Raw genomic sequence first — 16798 nt, 5'->3', positions numbered from 1 at the left:
ATTTCCCTTAAGTAAAGATCTTTCAGTTGAAAAGATTCACAAAGCTTTTAAAACTCTTTAAAAAATTTTTCTTGATTATTTATTTTATATGTATGCATGCAGGTATAAAACTGCACCTGTGTCATGCAATGCTCACAGAGGTCAGAAGAGGGCGTCTGAACTGGAGCTCCTGGAACTGGAGTTATGGACAGTTGTAAGCCACTACGTGGGTACTGGGAACCAAACCTGGGTTTTCTACAAGAGCAGCCAGCCAGTGCTCTTACCACTGAGCAATCTTTTCAGCCCTTACAAAATCTTTTGAAGGAATCCTTTAATCAGAACTTTCAACAAAAGCAAGCCAGGTGTGGGGTGATTCACATCCGCAATCTTGGCACTTGGTTGGCTGAGGCAGGATGATTTCTGTGAGATCCAGGCCAGCCTGGGCTACAGAGTAAGACCTGTCTCAGAAACTAAAAAACAGCAATCGGGAGATAAGAATAGCTTAGCGTATAACAGCATTTGCTGTGCTAGCACAAGGACCTGAATTACAATCCCCAGAACCCACAAAAACAAAACAAAACAAAACCCAAACAAATAACAAAACAGGCATACCTATGCATGCCCGTCATCTCAGAATTTGAGGTTAGGGGTGGGGAGACAGGAGGACTGCTGGCCAGCCAGTCTAGACTAAAGGGTGAGTTTCAGGTCCAGTGAGAGACTCTATCTCAAAGAAGTAAAGAGGAGTATTTTAGAGGAGGACACCTTTTGGTCTCTGCATGTGGTGTACAGATTCATGCTTCTTACTCCCATCACACACACACACACACACACACACACACACATACACACACACACACACAGTTTCAAGACAAGTAGAAGTAGAAAGTTAATAACTTTGTATTTGAAATTTTATTCTCAGATGAACTGAAAAAAGGTAAAGCATTTGACTCAGATACACATCTTATTAACACTTATTTTTTTCATGCCATGTATTTGTGTGTGTGTGTGTGTGTGTGTGTGTGTGTATACACATATACATCTTTTTCCTGAACCACTTAAAGGTAAGTTATACATATCATGGCTCTCTTCCCTCTAAATACTTCAGCATATATTTAGTTTGCAATTCCTAAGAATAGCCAATCTATCAGTCATAGCAAAATTAACATCAATACTTTATATAATTCAATTTTGACAGAGGGTTCAATAATGTGCTCTTTTTTTTTTTTTTTTTGAGACAGGGTCTCTTTGTAGCCCCAGCTGGCCTCGAACTCACTGCCTTTGCCTCCCAAGTGCTGGGATTAAAGGTGTACAACACCACGCCCGGCCAATGATGTACTTTTATAGCAGTTTAGCCACTTCTAGGATCAAATCCAAAATCAGGACTTGCACTTAGTTATCTGTTTTTTCTTTCAAGGTTTTTATTCACATATAATAATTATATATAGTAAGTTTCATTATGACATTTTCATACATGTACCTAATATACTTCAAATATACCATTATCCCCTCTTTTTATTTATTTTATTTACTTTTTATTTTTATTTTATGTGTATGAGTATATTGCTTGCTTGTATGTAACTGTAACCATGTCATGCAATGCCCATGGAAGTCAGAAGAGGGCATCAGATCCCCTAGAACTGGAGTTTCAGATGGTTGTTAGCTGCCATGTGGGTGCTGGGATTCAAACCCAGGTTTTCTGCAAGAGCAGGACAGTGCTCTTTACCACTGGGCCATCTCTCCAATACCCTTCATTTTTATTTTTTAAGATAAGGTCTTGCTTTGTAGTTCAGGTTGACTTTCAATCCTTTAGCAGCTAAAAACACTGGGCTGTGTATTAGTTACTTTTCGGTTGCTGTGATAGAAACATCATGACCAAGGGAACTTACAAAAAGAAGAGTTTATAGGCTGGGCATGGTGGTGCATGCCTTTAATCCCAGTACTCAGGAGGCAGAGGCAGGTGGATCTCTGTGAGTTTGAGGCTAGCCTGGTCTACACAGTGAGTTCCAGGCCACCTGGGACTTAGGGAGACCTTGGTTACAAAGGGACAAAGAGTCCATCATGGCAGGGAGGTATGGAGGCAGTGGTAACTAGAGTAGGAATAGAAGCTAAGCTCTCACACCTTCCAGCAGGCACAGGAAGCAGAGAGTGACTAGAGCTCTGGCAAGGCTTAAGAACTCTGTAAGAACCCTCTAGGGACATGCTTCCTCCAGCATGGGTACATCTTCTAAGACCTTCCAAAACAGCCACCAACTGGGGTCAAAAATGCTCAAATACTTGAAGTCTATGGGGGACATTCTCAATCAAACCACCACAGGCTATTTCCAGTTTAGGGTAATTACAGACAAAACTACCATAGACATTGTTCCAGCACTTTTATACAAATAAGAGTCTTTATTTCTTGGGTAAATACCTAGGTCTGAAACTACTGGACTCATGGTAAGCATATGCTTAACTATAAGAAACTACTACTAAGAATGCATATCTGCAATCCTGGCACTGGAGCTGGGGGGTAGGCACTAAGGCAGAAGGATAGTGAGTTTGGGGTCAGCTTGGACTACAAAGAGATCCTATGATGGAGATAAAGACAGACTGTTTTCCAAAACTGCTATATATTTTGCAGCCCTACCAGTAACATGTAAGAGATACACTCTCTTCACCCCTGTCATACATGATACTACCATTTTGTTAACCCATCCTAAAAGTGTATGTATGTTATTATGGTTTTAATTTGCATTTCCCTGGTGGCAAAGATATAAAGTATTTTTCATATATATTTGTTACTCATTTATCATCTTTGATGAAATGTCTGCTTAAATATTTTGGCTCCTTCAAAAACCTTTTACTTATCAGGTTCATTCTTCCTTTTTTCTTGGAGCTGAGGACCAAAGGGCCTCAAGTGCTCTACCACTGAGCTAAATCCCCAACCCCCCAAAATAGTTTTTTTTAAAAACTTACGTATATTTTTTATGTATGAGTGTTTTGCCTACATATATGTAAGCGTACTCATGCACGCAGTGACTGCAGAGGTCCAAGGAGGAACTGGAGCAATGGACAGTTGTTAGCAGCCATGAGGGTGCTGGGAATGGAACCCTGTCCTCTGCAAGAGCAGCCAGTGCTCTTAACCACTGAGTCATCTCTCCAGTCCCCCAAATACAGTTTTTAACCATAATGAAGTTGAATCTATCAGTTTCTAAAATAGATTTTTTTGTTTCCTAGCTAAGAAATTTTTGCCTAAGTCAAGAGCACACAGATATTCTCCTAGGTTTTCTGAATTTTATAATTTTAGCTTTTATATTCTTTTTTACATTTTTATTTTTATTTTACATGTATGAGTGTGTTGCTTACATGTGTATAAGTGAACCCATGTCGTGCAATTCCCAAGGAGGTCAGAGAGGGCATCAGATCCCCTGGAACTGGAGGAATGGACAGTTGTTAACCACCATGTGGGCTCTGGGAACCAAACCTGAGTCCTCTGCAAGAGCAGCCGGTGCTCTTCACCTCTGAGTCATCTCTCCAGCCACTATAGTCTTTTAATTTTCTGAAATATTTTATTTATTATTTTTAAAAATTTTATGTGTATGAGTGTATTGCTATATGTATGTAAATGCATCCATGTTGTGCAAAGCCCATGAAGGTCACAGAGAGCATCTAATCCCCCTGGAACTGGAGTTATGAACGGTTGTTAGCCGCCACATGGGTGCTGGGAATGGAACCCTGTCCTCTGCAAGAGCAGCCAGCGCACTTAACTGCTGAGCCATCTCTCCAGCCCCCAGCTTTTACATTCTTCAACCTCTTTCTTTAGAGCATTTTCACAGTATTTTTTACTTTTTTTTTCTTTTTTTGGTCTTTTTGAGACAGGGTCTCCCTGTAGCCCCAGCTGTCCTGGAACTCACTATGTAGACCAGGCTGGCCTTGAACTCACAGAGATCCGCGTGCCTCCGCCTTCCGAGTGCTGGGATTAAAGGCGTGTGCCACCACACCTGGCTTGTTTTTGTTTTATAAAATAAAATTTTAATAGAATGCTTCTGTTTTTAGATTTGCTGTATGTTTCTTTGTTATTAGAGTTAGATTATAATTTCTCAGTTGGAAGATAATAAATGGTATGTCCTAAAACAATCACATTGGTGACATACTTTACCCTCATTGGCAATGCTAATTCCAGCTAATCAAAGAATATATCCTAAAAAAAAAAAAAACCTACATTCAAGTTTCCTCCCATGGATGAATTCATTAAACATGTACCTACTGCATACAAAGAGATATGACTGTCAAGAGCTGTTTCTTTAAAACAGGGATCCCTGTTCAAACAATGCTACAAATATGATATGAGGTATAAGAGGGAAAACCTAAAGTACTTTGGTAAAAGACTAAATATGCTTTTCCTTAGTATAAAGAACAAGGCAAGGATACCTCCTTAAACTAAACCCCAGTTTGTAAGCACATGCATACATGTGAGTACAGTGCCCACGGAGGACAGAAGAGGCTTGTCAGATCCCCTGGAGCTGGAGTTACAGGCATTTGTCAGCTACTCAACATGGGTTCTGGGAACTAAACTCGGGTCCTCTGAAAGAGCAGTGCAAGCTCTTTTCTCTGAGCCACCTCTCCAGGTCCATTTTCACACTTTTATTCAACATCGCACTGAAGGTCTTAATTGGTACAATAAGACAAAACATAAAAAATAAGAAATAAAGCTGTCTCTGTTATCTACATAAAATATTCCAAAGAATTCACAAATATCAATTAGAATTAACAGTAAAGTCATAGGATATGAGGTCAATATAGAAAAATCAATTAGATTTCTATACATTTACAATATATAATTAGAAATTGAAAAACTACAGCATTAAAAAAGATAAATTGCTGGGCGTGGTGGCGCACGCCTTTAATCCCAGCACTTGGGAGGCAGAGGCAGGCGGATCTCTGTGAGTTCAAGGCCAGCCTGGTCTACATAGTGAGTTCCAGGACAGCTGGGGCTACAGGGAGACCCTGTCTCAAAAAGACCCCCCCCAAAACAGATAAATCACTGAGCCATCTCTCCAACCCCCAAATTGAGTCCATGTGTATAGCTAAAGGCTACATAACAAGACACAGTGCCAGAAGGAGAAATCTTCCTTTGAGTTGTTGGCCAGGGTAGTCCAAGAGACTCCCAAAATTACACAGGCTTTTGCTACAGCCCTTGACGGCCTCCCAGAACTTGAAGGTAAGACCCTACTGCTGAAGACAGAATATACTTTAGACACAGGATTTCGAGTAATGGAGCTGGAACTGACCTGGAAGCCACTTCCCCTGAAGGCAGCTCTCATAGCTTAGGAAAGCCCTATGCGAGGTGCTAAGGGAGAACATCAATCAATGGTTCAACACCAGCTTCAAGACCAAATAACCACATCAATGACTGGCACAGCATACAACATTGGTTCAGCAGTGGCATTCTTATTTTGGGGGCAATCAACAGTTACCTAACTGAACTAAATAAAAGCCCACTCAATGGGAGGAAACTCATGTGTGGTATTGCAAATACACATGGCTGGAGAGGTCATAGATCTTAGAGAAAACCCCATAACTGTCACATCCCTAGACTAATGTAATTTCTTACTATGTGGAAAATATGGATCCTTATATTTACAGACAAATATCCCAGTCACCACTCATCAAAGAAGCTTCTTTTGCATCTGACAGAGACTATTACAGAGCACCACAACTGGTCACACACAGACATTGTGAATTGCCTAAGTCTAAGTGGCACATCTATCTATAATGCAACCTCTATGCCTCAGGATCACAGTACATAGAAGAAGGGGTAAAGAAGACAATAATGTATAACTCAATTCTCATTAGTGAAACTCCCTTATGCAACAGAGAGCCAGGAACACAAAAGGTCACAAATGGCCCAAGTGTAGAGACTAAGAGTCTGCGGAATCATGGTCCTTGAACAGGACTCCTATATTAAACACCACCCACCTAGGGCTCAGGGACCATTGTGGACACTGTGGAAGAGGGGGTAGAAAGATTGTAAGAGCCAGGGAGGAGGTGCATGACCATGTGGAAATAAAAGTCCTACCTATTCCTGGGACCCTGCTCATATGAATTATAGCAATGGTGTCAGCATGCACAAGACCTATGCAAACTCAAGCAGATAAAAACCCAGCAGAGAATTAGGGAAATGAACAGCAGATCCCAATTTTAGCTGAAGAAATGTTGGCAACTGATTACTGCTGGGTAGGAAGAGCTGATTTTCCTAAAGCGAGAGATTCTAATAGGCTGACTAGAACTTAGAAGATGAACTTACACTGAGGGACATCTGGGGACATTAACTCAACACAATAAGCCTTAAAACAAATGACAGAATGTATGAATTTCAGCAGGGGGCGGGCTATGGAGGGCGCCAATGGGGAAGGGGTATAGAGATAATAAAGATTGATTGAGATGTGTATAAAATATACATCTCAAATTTTGTGTATTTCATACACAAAAATTAAAAAAAAAAAGATAAATCTTAGGCTGGGAGATGTCTCTGTGGGCATAAGCACCCTTTGCCAAGCCTGATGATCTGAGTTCAATCCCCAGCAGCCACATAGTGGAAGGAGGGAATCAACTCCAAATTGTCGTCTGACCCCCACTTGTACATGCCCCCAAAACAAATGAATCACGTTGTAATTTAAAAAACATAAATCACATAAACTATATGGAGTGTTTATAGCCAGAAAAATCTTAAAAACATTGCTGAGGGAAAAATACAAAAAAATCTCAAGTAGTGCAGGGATTCAAGGTGTTTATGGGTTAGAAGATGGAGAAAGATGTCAGTTCAAAAGACGCTGCCTCTAAACCTTGTATGGAAACACAAACAGCCTACAGTGCGTACAATGATAGTGAAAAGGAACAAAGCGAGAGGAATCTCACTACTTAGTGTCAAGATGAGAATTCAGAAAGAAATTTATGTGAAAAATGCAAAGATAATTTAATGAGGACAAGATTATCCTTTTGTATAACAGTGCTGGAACTATTAAATATCCCTATGTAAAAACTGAACTTTACTTATGCCATATACCAAAAATTGAACAAAATAGGTAGTCAATTAAACGTAAAAGCTAAACTATAAAACTTCTAGGAGAAAAAACTTTGTGACTTTGGCTTGGATAAAGAATGCTGGAAGCTAGCTGGGCGTGGTGGTGCACGCCTTTAATCCCAGCACCTGGGAGGCAGAGGCAGGCGGAGCTCTGTGGGTTCAGGCCAGCCCGGGCTCCATAGCAAATCCAGGCCCGCTGGGGCTACAGGGAGACCCAGTCTCAAAAAGACCAAAAAAAAAAAAAAAAAATGCTGGAATCATGAACAGAGATCAGCATAAAAAGTCTATGAACTAGACTGCATCCAAATTAGGAATTCCAACTCTTTCAAAGTCATGGTCAGTGTGATGTTTTAACACTGTCAACTAGATGGGATATGGAATGACCTAAGAAATAACCTTCTGGGCATGTCTGTGAGATAGTTTCTAGGCTGGGCTAGTTGAGGTGGGAAGAGCTACCCTAACTGTGGGTATCATTCTGGCATTATTCGATGGGCTGAGGTCTGAGAATGAATATAAAGGAGATGGTGCCAGGCATGGGGACGCACACCGTTCACGCTAGCACTTGGGAGGCAGAGGCAGGCAGATCTCTGAGTTTGAAACCAGAGACAGAGATGGAGATGGAGATGGAGACAGAGATGGAGACGGGGTGGAAGGGGCACTAAAATGGCCTTCCTGGCTACAGAAGTAACGTCACTAGATGTCTTGTGTTTCTCCTGCCACGGATCCCCTGAAACTGTAAACCAAAATACTCTTTCCTCCTTAAGCTGATTTCTCAGTTATTTTTCATCAGAGCAAAGAGAAACGCAACTGCTATAGTCACAGAGTGAAAAGACAGGCCAAGCACCTTGAGACTAGATTTGCAAATCACCTATCTGATAATGGGCTTGAATGCAGAACATATTATATATGAAAGCATTATTACTAAATAAACAAACCAATTTACAAAATGGGCAAAAGATTTGGACAGATACTTCACTGAAGATACACAGATGACAAAATAAACACACGAAAAGGCATTTACCATCATTATTCACCAGGGAAATGCATACTAAAACCAAAGCAATTTACATACTTCATACACAAGTGAACATAATTTTACTGTGGGGCTAAGAAACTGACATTAGAATCCTCAAGAAGTGGAATGGAGAGATGGTTCAGTGGTTAAGAGTGCTCTTAGAGAGGACTTGAGTTTGGTTCCTAGGACCCATGGTGGGCAGTCCGCAATTGCCTGTGAGTCCAGCTCCAAGGTATCCAATGATCCCTTCTGGTCTCTTTGGGTAGCCCCCCTGCCCCCCAACATGTGGCATTCACTTACAGACATACAGACATAAATAAAAATAACTTCTAAAAGTTAAAAATAAATAAACAAATAAAAAGGATCCTCAGGAAGTAACCTTACTACTTTTAGGTACCTACACTTAGTGAAGGCATAGATGGAAAAGAAAACAAAACCATAGGCTAAAGATGGCTTAGCAGTTAAGAGCACTGGCTGCTCTTACAGAGGACCTGGGTTTGATTCTCAGCACCCACATGCTGGCTAACAACCATTCATAACTCTAGTCCAGAGGATCTGACACCCTCTTTTGACCTCTGAAGGCACTGCACAACAGGTGCGTGCAGACAATATATTCACACACATTAAAATAAAAACAATAAAATTTTTTTTTAAATCATAAGAAAATTTCAATTTTACTTACCCCATAGCAAACTCATCTAAGTTTGTTTTTCCCATGAGTAGAGCTCCCTGATCCAACAGCTTCTGAACTACTGTAGCATTGTAAGGTGGAATATAACCTGGAAATAATATTATTTTTATTACGAGAGAAAACACTGAATGATTTTAAAACTTTAAGTAATTAGTATTGATGTGTAAATTATTCCTAATTTGAATAGGAGGCTGTACTTTGTTCTAAGTGAAATTTTCTCCTGCAAACTACACATTTTTCAAAGATACATCATTTTCAAAGTGTGTATCATATTTTTTTTTTTTGAGACAGGATCTCCCTGTAGCCCCAGCTGGCCTAGAACTTGCTATGTAGAACAGGCTGGCCTCGAACTCACAGAGCTCCATCTGCCTCTGCCTCCCCAGTGCTGGGATCAAAGGTGTGCACCACCAGTGCCACCATGCCCAGCTGTATCATTCACTATTTTTATAATCGAATTCACTTAACATTAATTCCAAATCACTATGCTAAAAATTTTATTTTTTTCTTCTTAGATACCACCCAGTAGTTTTTATGCATTCTAGTCACAGATAGGCCTTAATTCTCAATCAAAATTTTCTCTATTAAAATACTGGGTATAGTAGCACATGCCCTTAATTCCAGTAGTCAGGAGACAGAAGCAGAAGGATCTGTGAGTTCAAGACCAGCCTGGTCTACATAGTGAGTTCCAGGCCAGCCATAGCTACATAGACCACCAGCGAAAGAAGACTCATATAATATTACTTTTAGTGTGTAGCTCTCTTAAAATATTACTTTTGGTAAATTTGTAGCACTCTGAATAGCTTTTTTTCCCTCTACTTATTTTTCCTGTTAGGATCCAAATCTTTTGATAGACATTCTTGCTTCTGACCTACTAGATTAAAGAACAAAATTGAGGACCATTACGCTTTTCTAAGAGATGGAGGAACCAAGAAATAAAAAATAAAGTGGTGAGCAGATGCTAGTGAATTCTCACATTATTCACAAGAAGTGTTTACGACAGCCAGCACTGAATCCTCCTAAAAAGATCTGTAAAACTTTTGAAGTAGATTTCCATCACTGGGCTGGCAAACACCCAGAGAATAATTCTGTATTGTGAAAGAACAAATAGCAAATAGGTAATATTCTGTCATAAGTATTTCCCATAAAGTCTGTCTCAGATTATCTTGAGGCTTTAGTATTTTATTAACAAACCAGCCCTAGCTGGTCTGGAACCTACTAAGTAGACCATGTAGGCCTTGAACTCACAGCAGTGTACCTACTTCTGCTGGGATTAAAGGCAGGTACTATGATGCCTTGCCTCCTATATTTGTAAAGGTATCAATGTTCCAATTAGTTACACTTTACCTTTTAGCATATTCGATGCACATGTTGTCTCAATGCCAGATGTGCTGAAGTTGTCTTTTACTGCAACAGGAATTCCATCTAAATCTCCAAGTGGCTGACCTGCATTAAAAAGCCAGAAGAGGGTCTGGAGAGATGGCTCAGAGGGTAAGAGTGCTTGCTGGACAAGCATGAGGTCCTGTGTTTAAATCCCACACAAAAAGCTGGGCACGGCCACATGTGTGCCTATAGTGCCAGTGCTGTGCGGGGCAGAGACAGGAAGATGGTGGGGGCTTGCTGGCCGTCGGTCTAGATCAAGGTTCAGTAAGGGATGCTGTCTCAAAGGAATACGGTGGAAAGAGTCATAGATAGACCAGGACACCTGACAGCCTACTCTGGCTTACCACACAAATGCAAAACACACACACAGAGGTGGGAGAGTGAATAAGGGCTAATTGTTCAAAATATAAAGATATATTAATACTAGTTATCAAAGTAAGTTTTTGGCAATGAAACTTGATTTTTTTAATAATTAAAAATATTTTTAATCATTTTTATTTTATGGGTATGAGTATTTTGCCTGCCTGTATATAAGTGCACCTGTGTCATGCAGTGCCCATGGAGGTCAGAAAAGGGTGTCAGATCCCCTAGAACTGGAGTTACAGATGGTTGTTAGCTGTCATGTGGGTGCTGGGAACTGAAACCGGGTCCTCTGTAAGAGCAGCCAGTGCTCTTAACTGCTGAGCCATCTTTCTAGCCCTGGCAATGGAACTTCTTTAGTAGTCAAATTTATGTTAGAAATTACTAGAAATGGACATAAGTCCATGATAAGACACGGACAGACTCATTTGTGCTATACCTCACGGCAAGTTTGTTTTTTTAATTTAATTTAATTTTTAAAATTTTATGTATATGCATGTATTGCCTCCATGTAGGCAAGTGCACCCGTGTCCTGCAATGCCCTCGGAGGTCAGAAGAGGCTGTCGGATCCCCTGGGACTGGAGTTACGGACAGTTGTTAGCTGCCATATGGGTGATAGAATTCGAACCTGGGTCTTCTGCAAGAACAACCAGTGTCCTTAACTGCTGAGCCGTCTCTCCAGCCCCATGGCAAGTTCTTTAAAAAGGGTATGTTTTATGTTTAAAGCTTCATTTACCAAAAGACAGTGTTACATCAATTAAACAGTTCCTCTTGAGATATAACAATGAGGTATAATTAAGAGTAATTCACCTTGCTTGTATCTTTTCTCTGATTCTTCAGCTTGCTTTAAGGCCACATCTTCTGATACAGTAATGTACGCATTTAGAAACTTGGTTTTCTTGATGAAGGAGAGACATTTCTGACAGAGCTCTGTTGATGTAATTTGGCCTTGTTTCAGTGCTGCAGAAACCTACAGTAAAAATAATTCAAAATCTTTTACTGATTTTGTAGAAGTTCAGATATTATATTGAGGGGGCAATAGAGTACCTGGCAATAGAAAATATCAACAAGGGGGCTGGAGAGATGGCTCAGCAGTTAAAACACCGGTTGTTCTTACAGAAGACCCAGGTTTGAATCCCAGCACCCACATGGCAGCTAACAACTGTCCGTAACTCCAGTCCCAGGGGATCCGACAGCCTCTTCTGACCTCCAAGGGCATTGCAGGACACGGGTGCGCTTGCCTACATGCAGGCAATACACGCATACACATAAAATAAAAAATAATAAATGAAATTTAAAAAAAGAAAAGAAAATATCAACAAAATTTTGAAATAAGGCTTGGGTTTAAAAAGTCTAAAAAACCTGGGGCTGGAGAGATGGCTCAGTGGATAAGAACACTGGCTGTTCTTGCAGAAGACCCAGGTTCGAATTACAGCATCCACACGGCAGCTAACAACTGTCTGTAACGCCAGTTCCAGAGGATCCAACAGCCTCTTCTGACCTCTGAGGGCACTGCACAACACAGGTGCACTTACCTATATGCAGGCAATACACACATACACATAAAATAAAAACAACAAATAAAATATTTTAAAAAATAATAAAATAAAATCTAGAAAACCTTAGCCAGGTATAGTGGTACATGCCTTTAATTCCAGCACTTGGGAGGCAGAAGCAGACAGATCTCTGAGTTCAAGGCTAGCCTGGTCTACATAGTGGTTCCAGGACAGCTGGGGCTACAGAGATACCCTGTCTCAAAAAGAGCAAAAAAGGCCTGGAGAGTTGGCTCAGTGGTTAAGAGCATTGACTGCTTTTGCAGAGGACCCAGGTTTTATTCCCAACACCTTCATGGCAGCTAACAACCATCCTAACTCCACTTCCTGGGGATCTAACACTCTCTTCTAACTTCTGAGGGCACTGCACAAAACAGGTGTGCTTACATACATGCAGGCAATACACTCATACACATAAAAATAATAAATAAAAATTTTTTAAAAATCTAGAGAACCTATAAACCCTACACTTGGATAGTGTAGTGAACTAAGGGCAGTGAATGAAGGGTAGCACTGACCAGCAGTGAATGAAGGGTAGCACTGACCAGCAGTGAATGAAGGGTAGCACTGACTAGCAAGAGGATGGCAAACAATCTCCCTAATTAATTAATTTTCTGTTTCTAAGTTAGGTGAGCCATACAGGTCTGAAGCAGTTGAGACTCAGCTTCAGTAAAGGATGGGTTAGGGGAGATTATGTTCAGGGAGCAACTTACTCTAACCTAAGTAGTCCAGAGTGAAAAAAGAGAAGGGAAACGGGCAAGACACAGTAGCACTTTATGGTACTGAACAAGATGATTTCAAGCAAGACACAGGAGTTCAGAGAAATGCTTTTAAGATGTGTATCTTACAGGCAGCAAAAACCAAACTTTTTAGAATTTCTGTCTTTTGTGATTAGGAAGGCTGGTAGATAAAGTGTTAAAATGCATGAAAAGTGGGCTGGAGAGATGGCTCAGTGGTTAAGAGCACTTGCTGCTCTTGCAGAATCCCTAGTTCCCACCACATACATGGTGGCTTACAACCATCTGCAACTCTAGTTCCAGGGGTTCCAATGCCCTCTTCTAGGAAAAAAAAAAAAAAAAAAAAAAAAAATCTTAAAGTAAAAAAGCATGAAAAGTGGCCAGAACCTACTGACTGTTAGGTAAGACCTGAGGAGCGATTACTGTTTAATATTTCCTACAGAAAGTAATAACAGGTACTCGCTGATTAGAAAAGGAATGAATGACAAGAAGTTAAAGATGATAGCAAAGCTTTCTCTGGAGTTTAGAGACAAGGCGGTTTGGAAAAGAGCAATACTTAATGAGTATTTACCAAGAGCCGGGCATTATTGGTTTATATGTCTCATTAACACACCACCAAGTTAGGTATTATCAACTTTTTTTGACAAATGAAGAAACTGAGGATCAGAGAAGCCTAGCTGCTTGCCCAAACCCACACAATAATAGTACAGGATAGAGCAAGTTCCTAACATATTCTCAACATTTTTATGTCTACTCTAGTGGAAGAGTTTGTGCTCCAAGTTGACTATATTTTCACATGTCTTGTATGTATCAAGCAATAGGAATTTGCATTTGGAGGAAAAATCTACAAATGAGCTGCTCTTGGCTACTGAATGTATCAAAGCCATGGCCTTCTTAGGGCTGAGAGCTGGGAGGGAGTATGAGGAAGAGGCTATGGAGAAGCCCCAATGCTTGTGGACAGTGGGAGGAAAGGACTTTCCTGGGAAGGCTGTGCTTCAGGGATGGGATGGGCAACTAAGCTTACTTTAAGGAAGAAACTTAGTAACAAAGATTTCTGTTGAACTGTTTATATGAAATATAAATACTTGAAAGGAAAGGAGCTAGAGAGAAATGAAGGTTAACAAGAGTGTTCTAATACTATGGAGACTGGGAAAAGACAAGACAGTAAAGAGTTCGAACCAGCAAACATCAACCCCAGTGAGACAACTTGTATCTGCCACCCTGTCCTTCCTTCATCCCCTCTAGCCTTCTAATTTCTACTGGTCTCAGGCTGCTTTCTGACTTACAAACCAGTATGAGAATAAGGGCTAAGGAGATACAATGTGGTTGGAAGAGCAAGGGTCTAGGAACACTCATTTCAAATAGTGCTTATCTTTGTTTGGGCTATTCCTAGGGACCCCCCCATCTGAGAAAAACAGGAAGGAAACTGGAAAATAAAAACAAAGATGCTAATTAATTAGAATGGACTGAGCATAGTATCTGATATACAAATTATATAGCTCTCCTGGAACAAAACTGAAGGTATCATATCTGAATATAAATAAAACAAAGTCAACTTTAGGGGCTGGAGAGATGGCTCAGCGGTTAGGACACTGGCTGTTCTTAAAAAAGACAAGTTCGAATCCCAGCACCCACATGACAGCTAACAACTGTCCGTAACTCCAGTTCCAGGGGATCCAGCAGCCTCTTCTGTCCTCAGTGGGCATTGCATGACACAGGTACATGCAGGCAATACATGCGTACACATAAAATAAAAAAATAATAAATAAGATATTTTTAAAACAAAGTTGACTTTAAATTCTTTGATTATAAAGTTCTCTCTCTCTGGGCACTTCTTTTCTAATGGTAAGGAGGCTTTTCCTTGATTCCCTTGAGCTGCTACTTCCTGTTTTTTCTCCTATCTAACGTGTACCTGTGGGTAAGGAGTGGGCAAGGGTGCTCTGGGCTCCTGGTGTCTTTTTCCTCTTAAAAATTCCAGATCGTCCAAAGCACATGCCTCCACAGAGCTGGCACCCTCCCTCCTTCTGTTTTAGCATCTGGCTCACTGTCTGTCATCGTTACTTCTGCTACAGTTGTCATTCTTGTCCACTCACTTCAAACTTCAAGTTCATAGTGGTGGTGGTTCACGTCTGCAATCTCAGCACTTGGGAAGTGGATGCAGGAGGATCAGAATTCAAGGCCAGCCTCAACTACATAAGCAAGTCTAGGGCCAGCTTGGGCTATAGGAGACCCTGTCTCAAAACAAAAACCAACCAAACAAAACCCTTCAAGTTCATGTATACTGATGCCTCTCCATTCCCTCACCTTACTTCATACAAATCGTTCATGTCACTCCAGCTTAGCTGGTTACAGCCTTGAGTACAGCATTATCCATATCCTAAAATCTCCTAAACCCTAATTCTAGCCATGCTCCATCTCCTGCCCCTTTGACTCATTTGCTTTACTATCCACATAGCCAGCAAGGAAACAAGGACCCCAGTCCCACAACCGCAAGGAAATGGAGGCTAAAAGAGGATTTCCAAGCTTCAGGCTTGGCTGAAACAGGATTTCAGCTTTGTATGGCTCTGTCCTAGTTTGTCTCTCCATTGCTGTGACAAAACACTCTGACCACGATCAACTTGGGGAGGAAAGGGTTTATTTGTCTTACATCTCCCAGGTCGCAGTTCATCAGGGAGCCCAAGGTAGGAACTCAGGGCAGGAACCTGGAGGCGGGAGCTGGAGCACAGACCACGGAAGAACACTGCTTACTGGCTTGTTTCCCCGGCCCCTGCTCAGCCTGCTTTCTTATGCAACACAGGCCCACCTGCCCAGGGGTGGCACCACCCACAGTGGGCTGGGCCCTCCCACATCACTCAACAATCAAGAAGATGCCCCACAGACATGGCCACAGGCCAGTTCAATAGAGGCAATTCCCCGATTGAGGCTCCCTCAACCCAGGTGTGTCAAGTTGACACTAAAGCTATCCAGCACAGGCTCTGTGGAGAAACTACTAATTTTATGCTCAAACTTTGACCCACAGAACTGAGATATGGTTATGTGATTTTAAGCCATAAAGTTTACATTATGTTATGCAGCAAAAGAAAATTAGTATACCTGGGGCTGGAGAGAAGGCTCAGTGATTAAGAGTGCTTGCTGCTCTTGCAGAGAACCCAAGGTTGGTTCCCAGCACCCATGTTGGGCAGCTCACAACTGCCTGTAACTCTAGCTCCAGGGGAGTCAATGCCTTTCCTCTGGCTTCTGTGGGGAACCTACACACACGTAGCATAGACACACACACACACAAATAAAAATAAATATTAAAAAAAAAGAAAATATACCTACTTAGAAAAACTGAGCAATTGAGGAGCCACTTAGAAAGTAGGGGAAAGAAAAAATTATGTTTGAAAATGCCAAAATGAAACCTAATACTTTGTATGCAAATTTAAAAAAAAGTTGAGGGCCTGGAGCCAGCTTAGTGCATAAAGGTACTTGCTGTCAAGTCTGAGGACCTGAGTTGGATCCCTGGGACCCACAAGGCGGAAGGAGAAAACCAACTGCTGCAAATTGTCTTCTGACTTCCACATGTACACCATGGCATTCATAGATACACACACACACACACACACACACACACACACAATAAATAAGCACAATTAAATATTTTTTATTTATTATTTTTATTTTATGTGTGTATTGCCTACATGTAGGTAAGTGCACCTGTGTTGTGCAATGCCTATGGAGGGCAGAAGAGGTTGTTGGATCCCCTGGGACTGGAGTTAGGGACAGTTGTTCACTGCCATGTGGGTGCTGGGATTCAAACCCAGGTCTTCTGCAAGAACAGCCAGTGTTCTTAACCACTGAGCCATCTCTCCAGCCCTGTAATTTAAACATTTTTAAGTGGAAAATTTTAAGAGGGAAATAGTAAATACACGCAATTTAATAATTTCATTCCTTTAACAGATTTAATGTAGTGGTACCTAGCACTTTATTGTAGGGATTACCCAAGATGCTTTATACTTCACTTACATGCACACTGTGGGG

General features: G+C 41.1%; 1 protein-coding gene across 2 annotated transcripts in view; it reads right to left on the bottom strand.

Annotated features, from left to right (window-relative positions):
- The window catches only part of Qrsl1 (glutaminyl-tRNA amidotransferase subunit QRSL1), a 36503-nt gene that overhangs the window by 14624 nt on the left and 5081 nt on the right, over positions 1 to 16798 (bottom strand). For both annotated transcript variants that reach the window (XM_029554640.1, XM_008850303.3), the window contains exons 2-4: positions 11299 to 11458; positions 10093 to 10191; positions 8740 to 8836 (exon numbers count right to left, since the gene is read on the bottom strand). In XM_029554640.1, coding sequence (XP_029410500.1) covers positions 8740 to 8836; positions 10093 to 10191; positions 11299 to 11458 — 356 coding nt within the window. The remainder of the gene's footprint in view (positions 1 to 8739; positions 8837 to 10092; positions 10192 to 11298; positions 11459 to 16798) is intronic.

Source organism: Nannospalax galili, unplaced genomic scaffold, assembly GCF_000622305.1.
Source record: "Nannospalax galili isolate Female #2095 unplaced genomic scaffold, S.galili_v1.0 scaffold324, whole genome shotgun sequence".
NCBI lineage: Eukaryota > Metazoa > Chordata > Mammalia > Rodentia > Spalacidae > Nannospalax > Nannospalax galili.
Note: the sequence above shows the minus strand (reverse complement) of the source record. Positions and strands in the feature narration are given on the sequence as shown.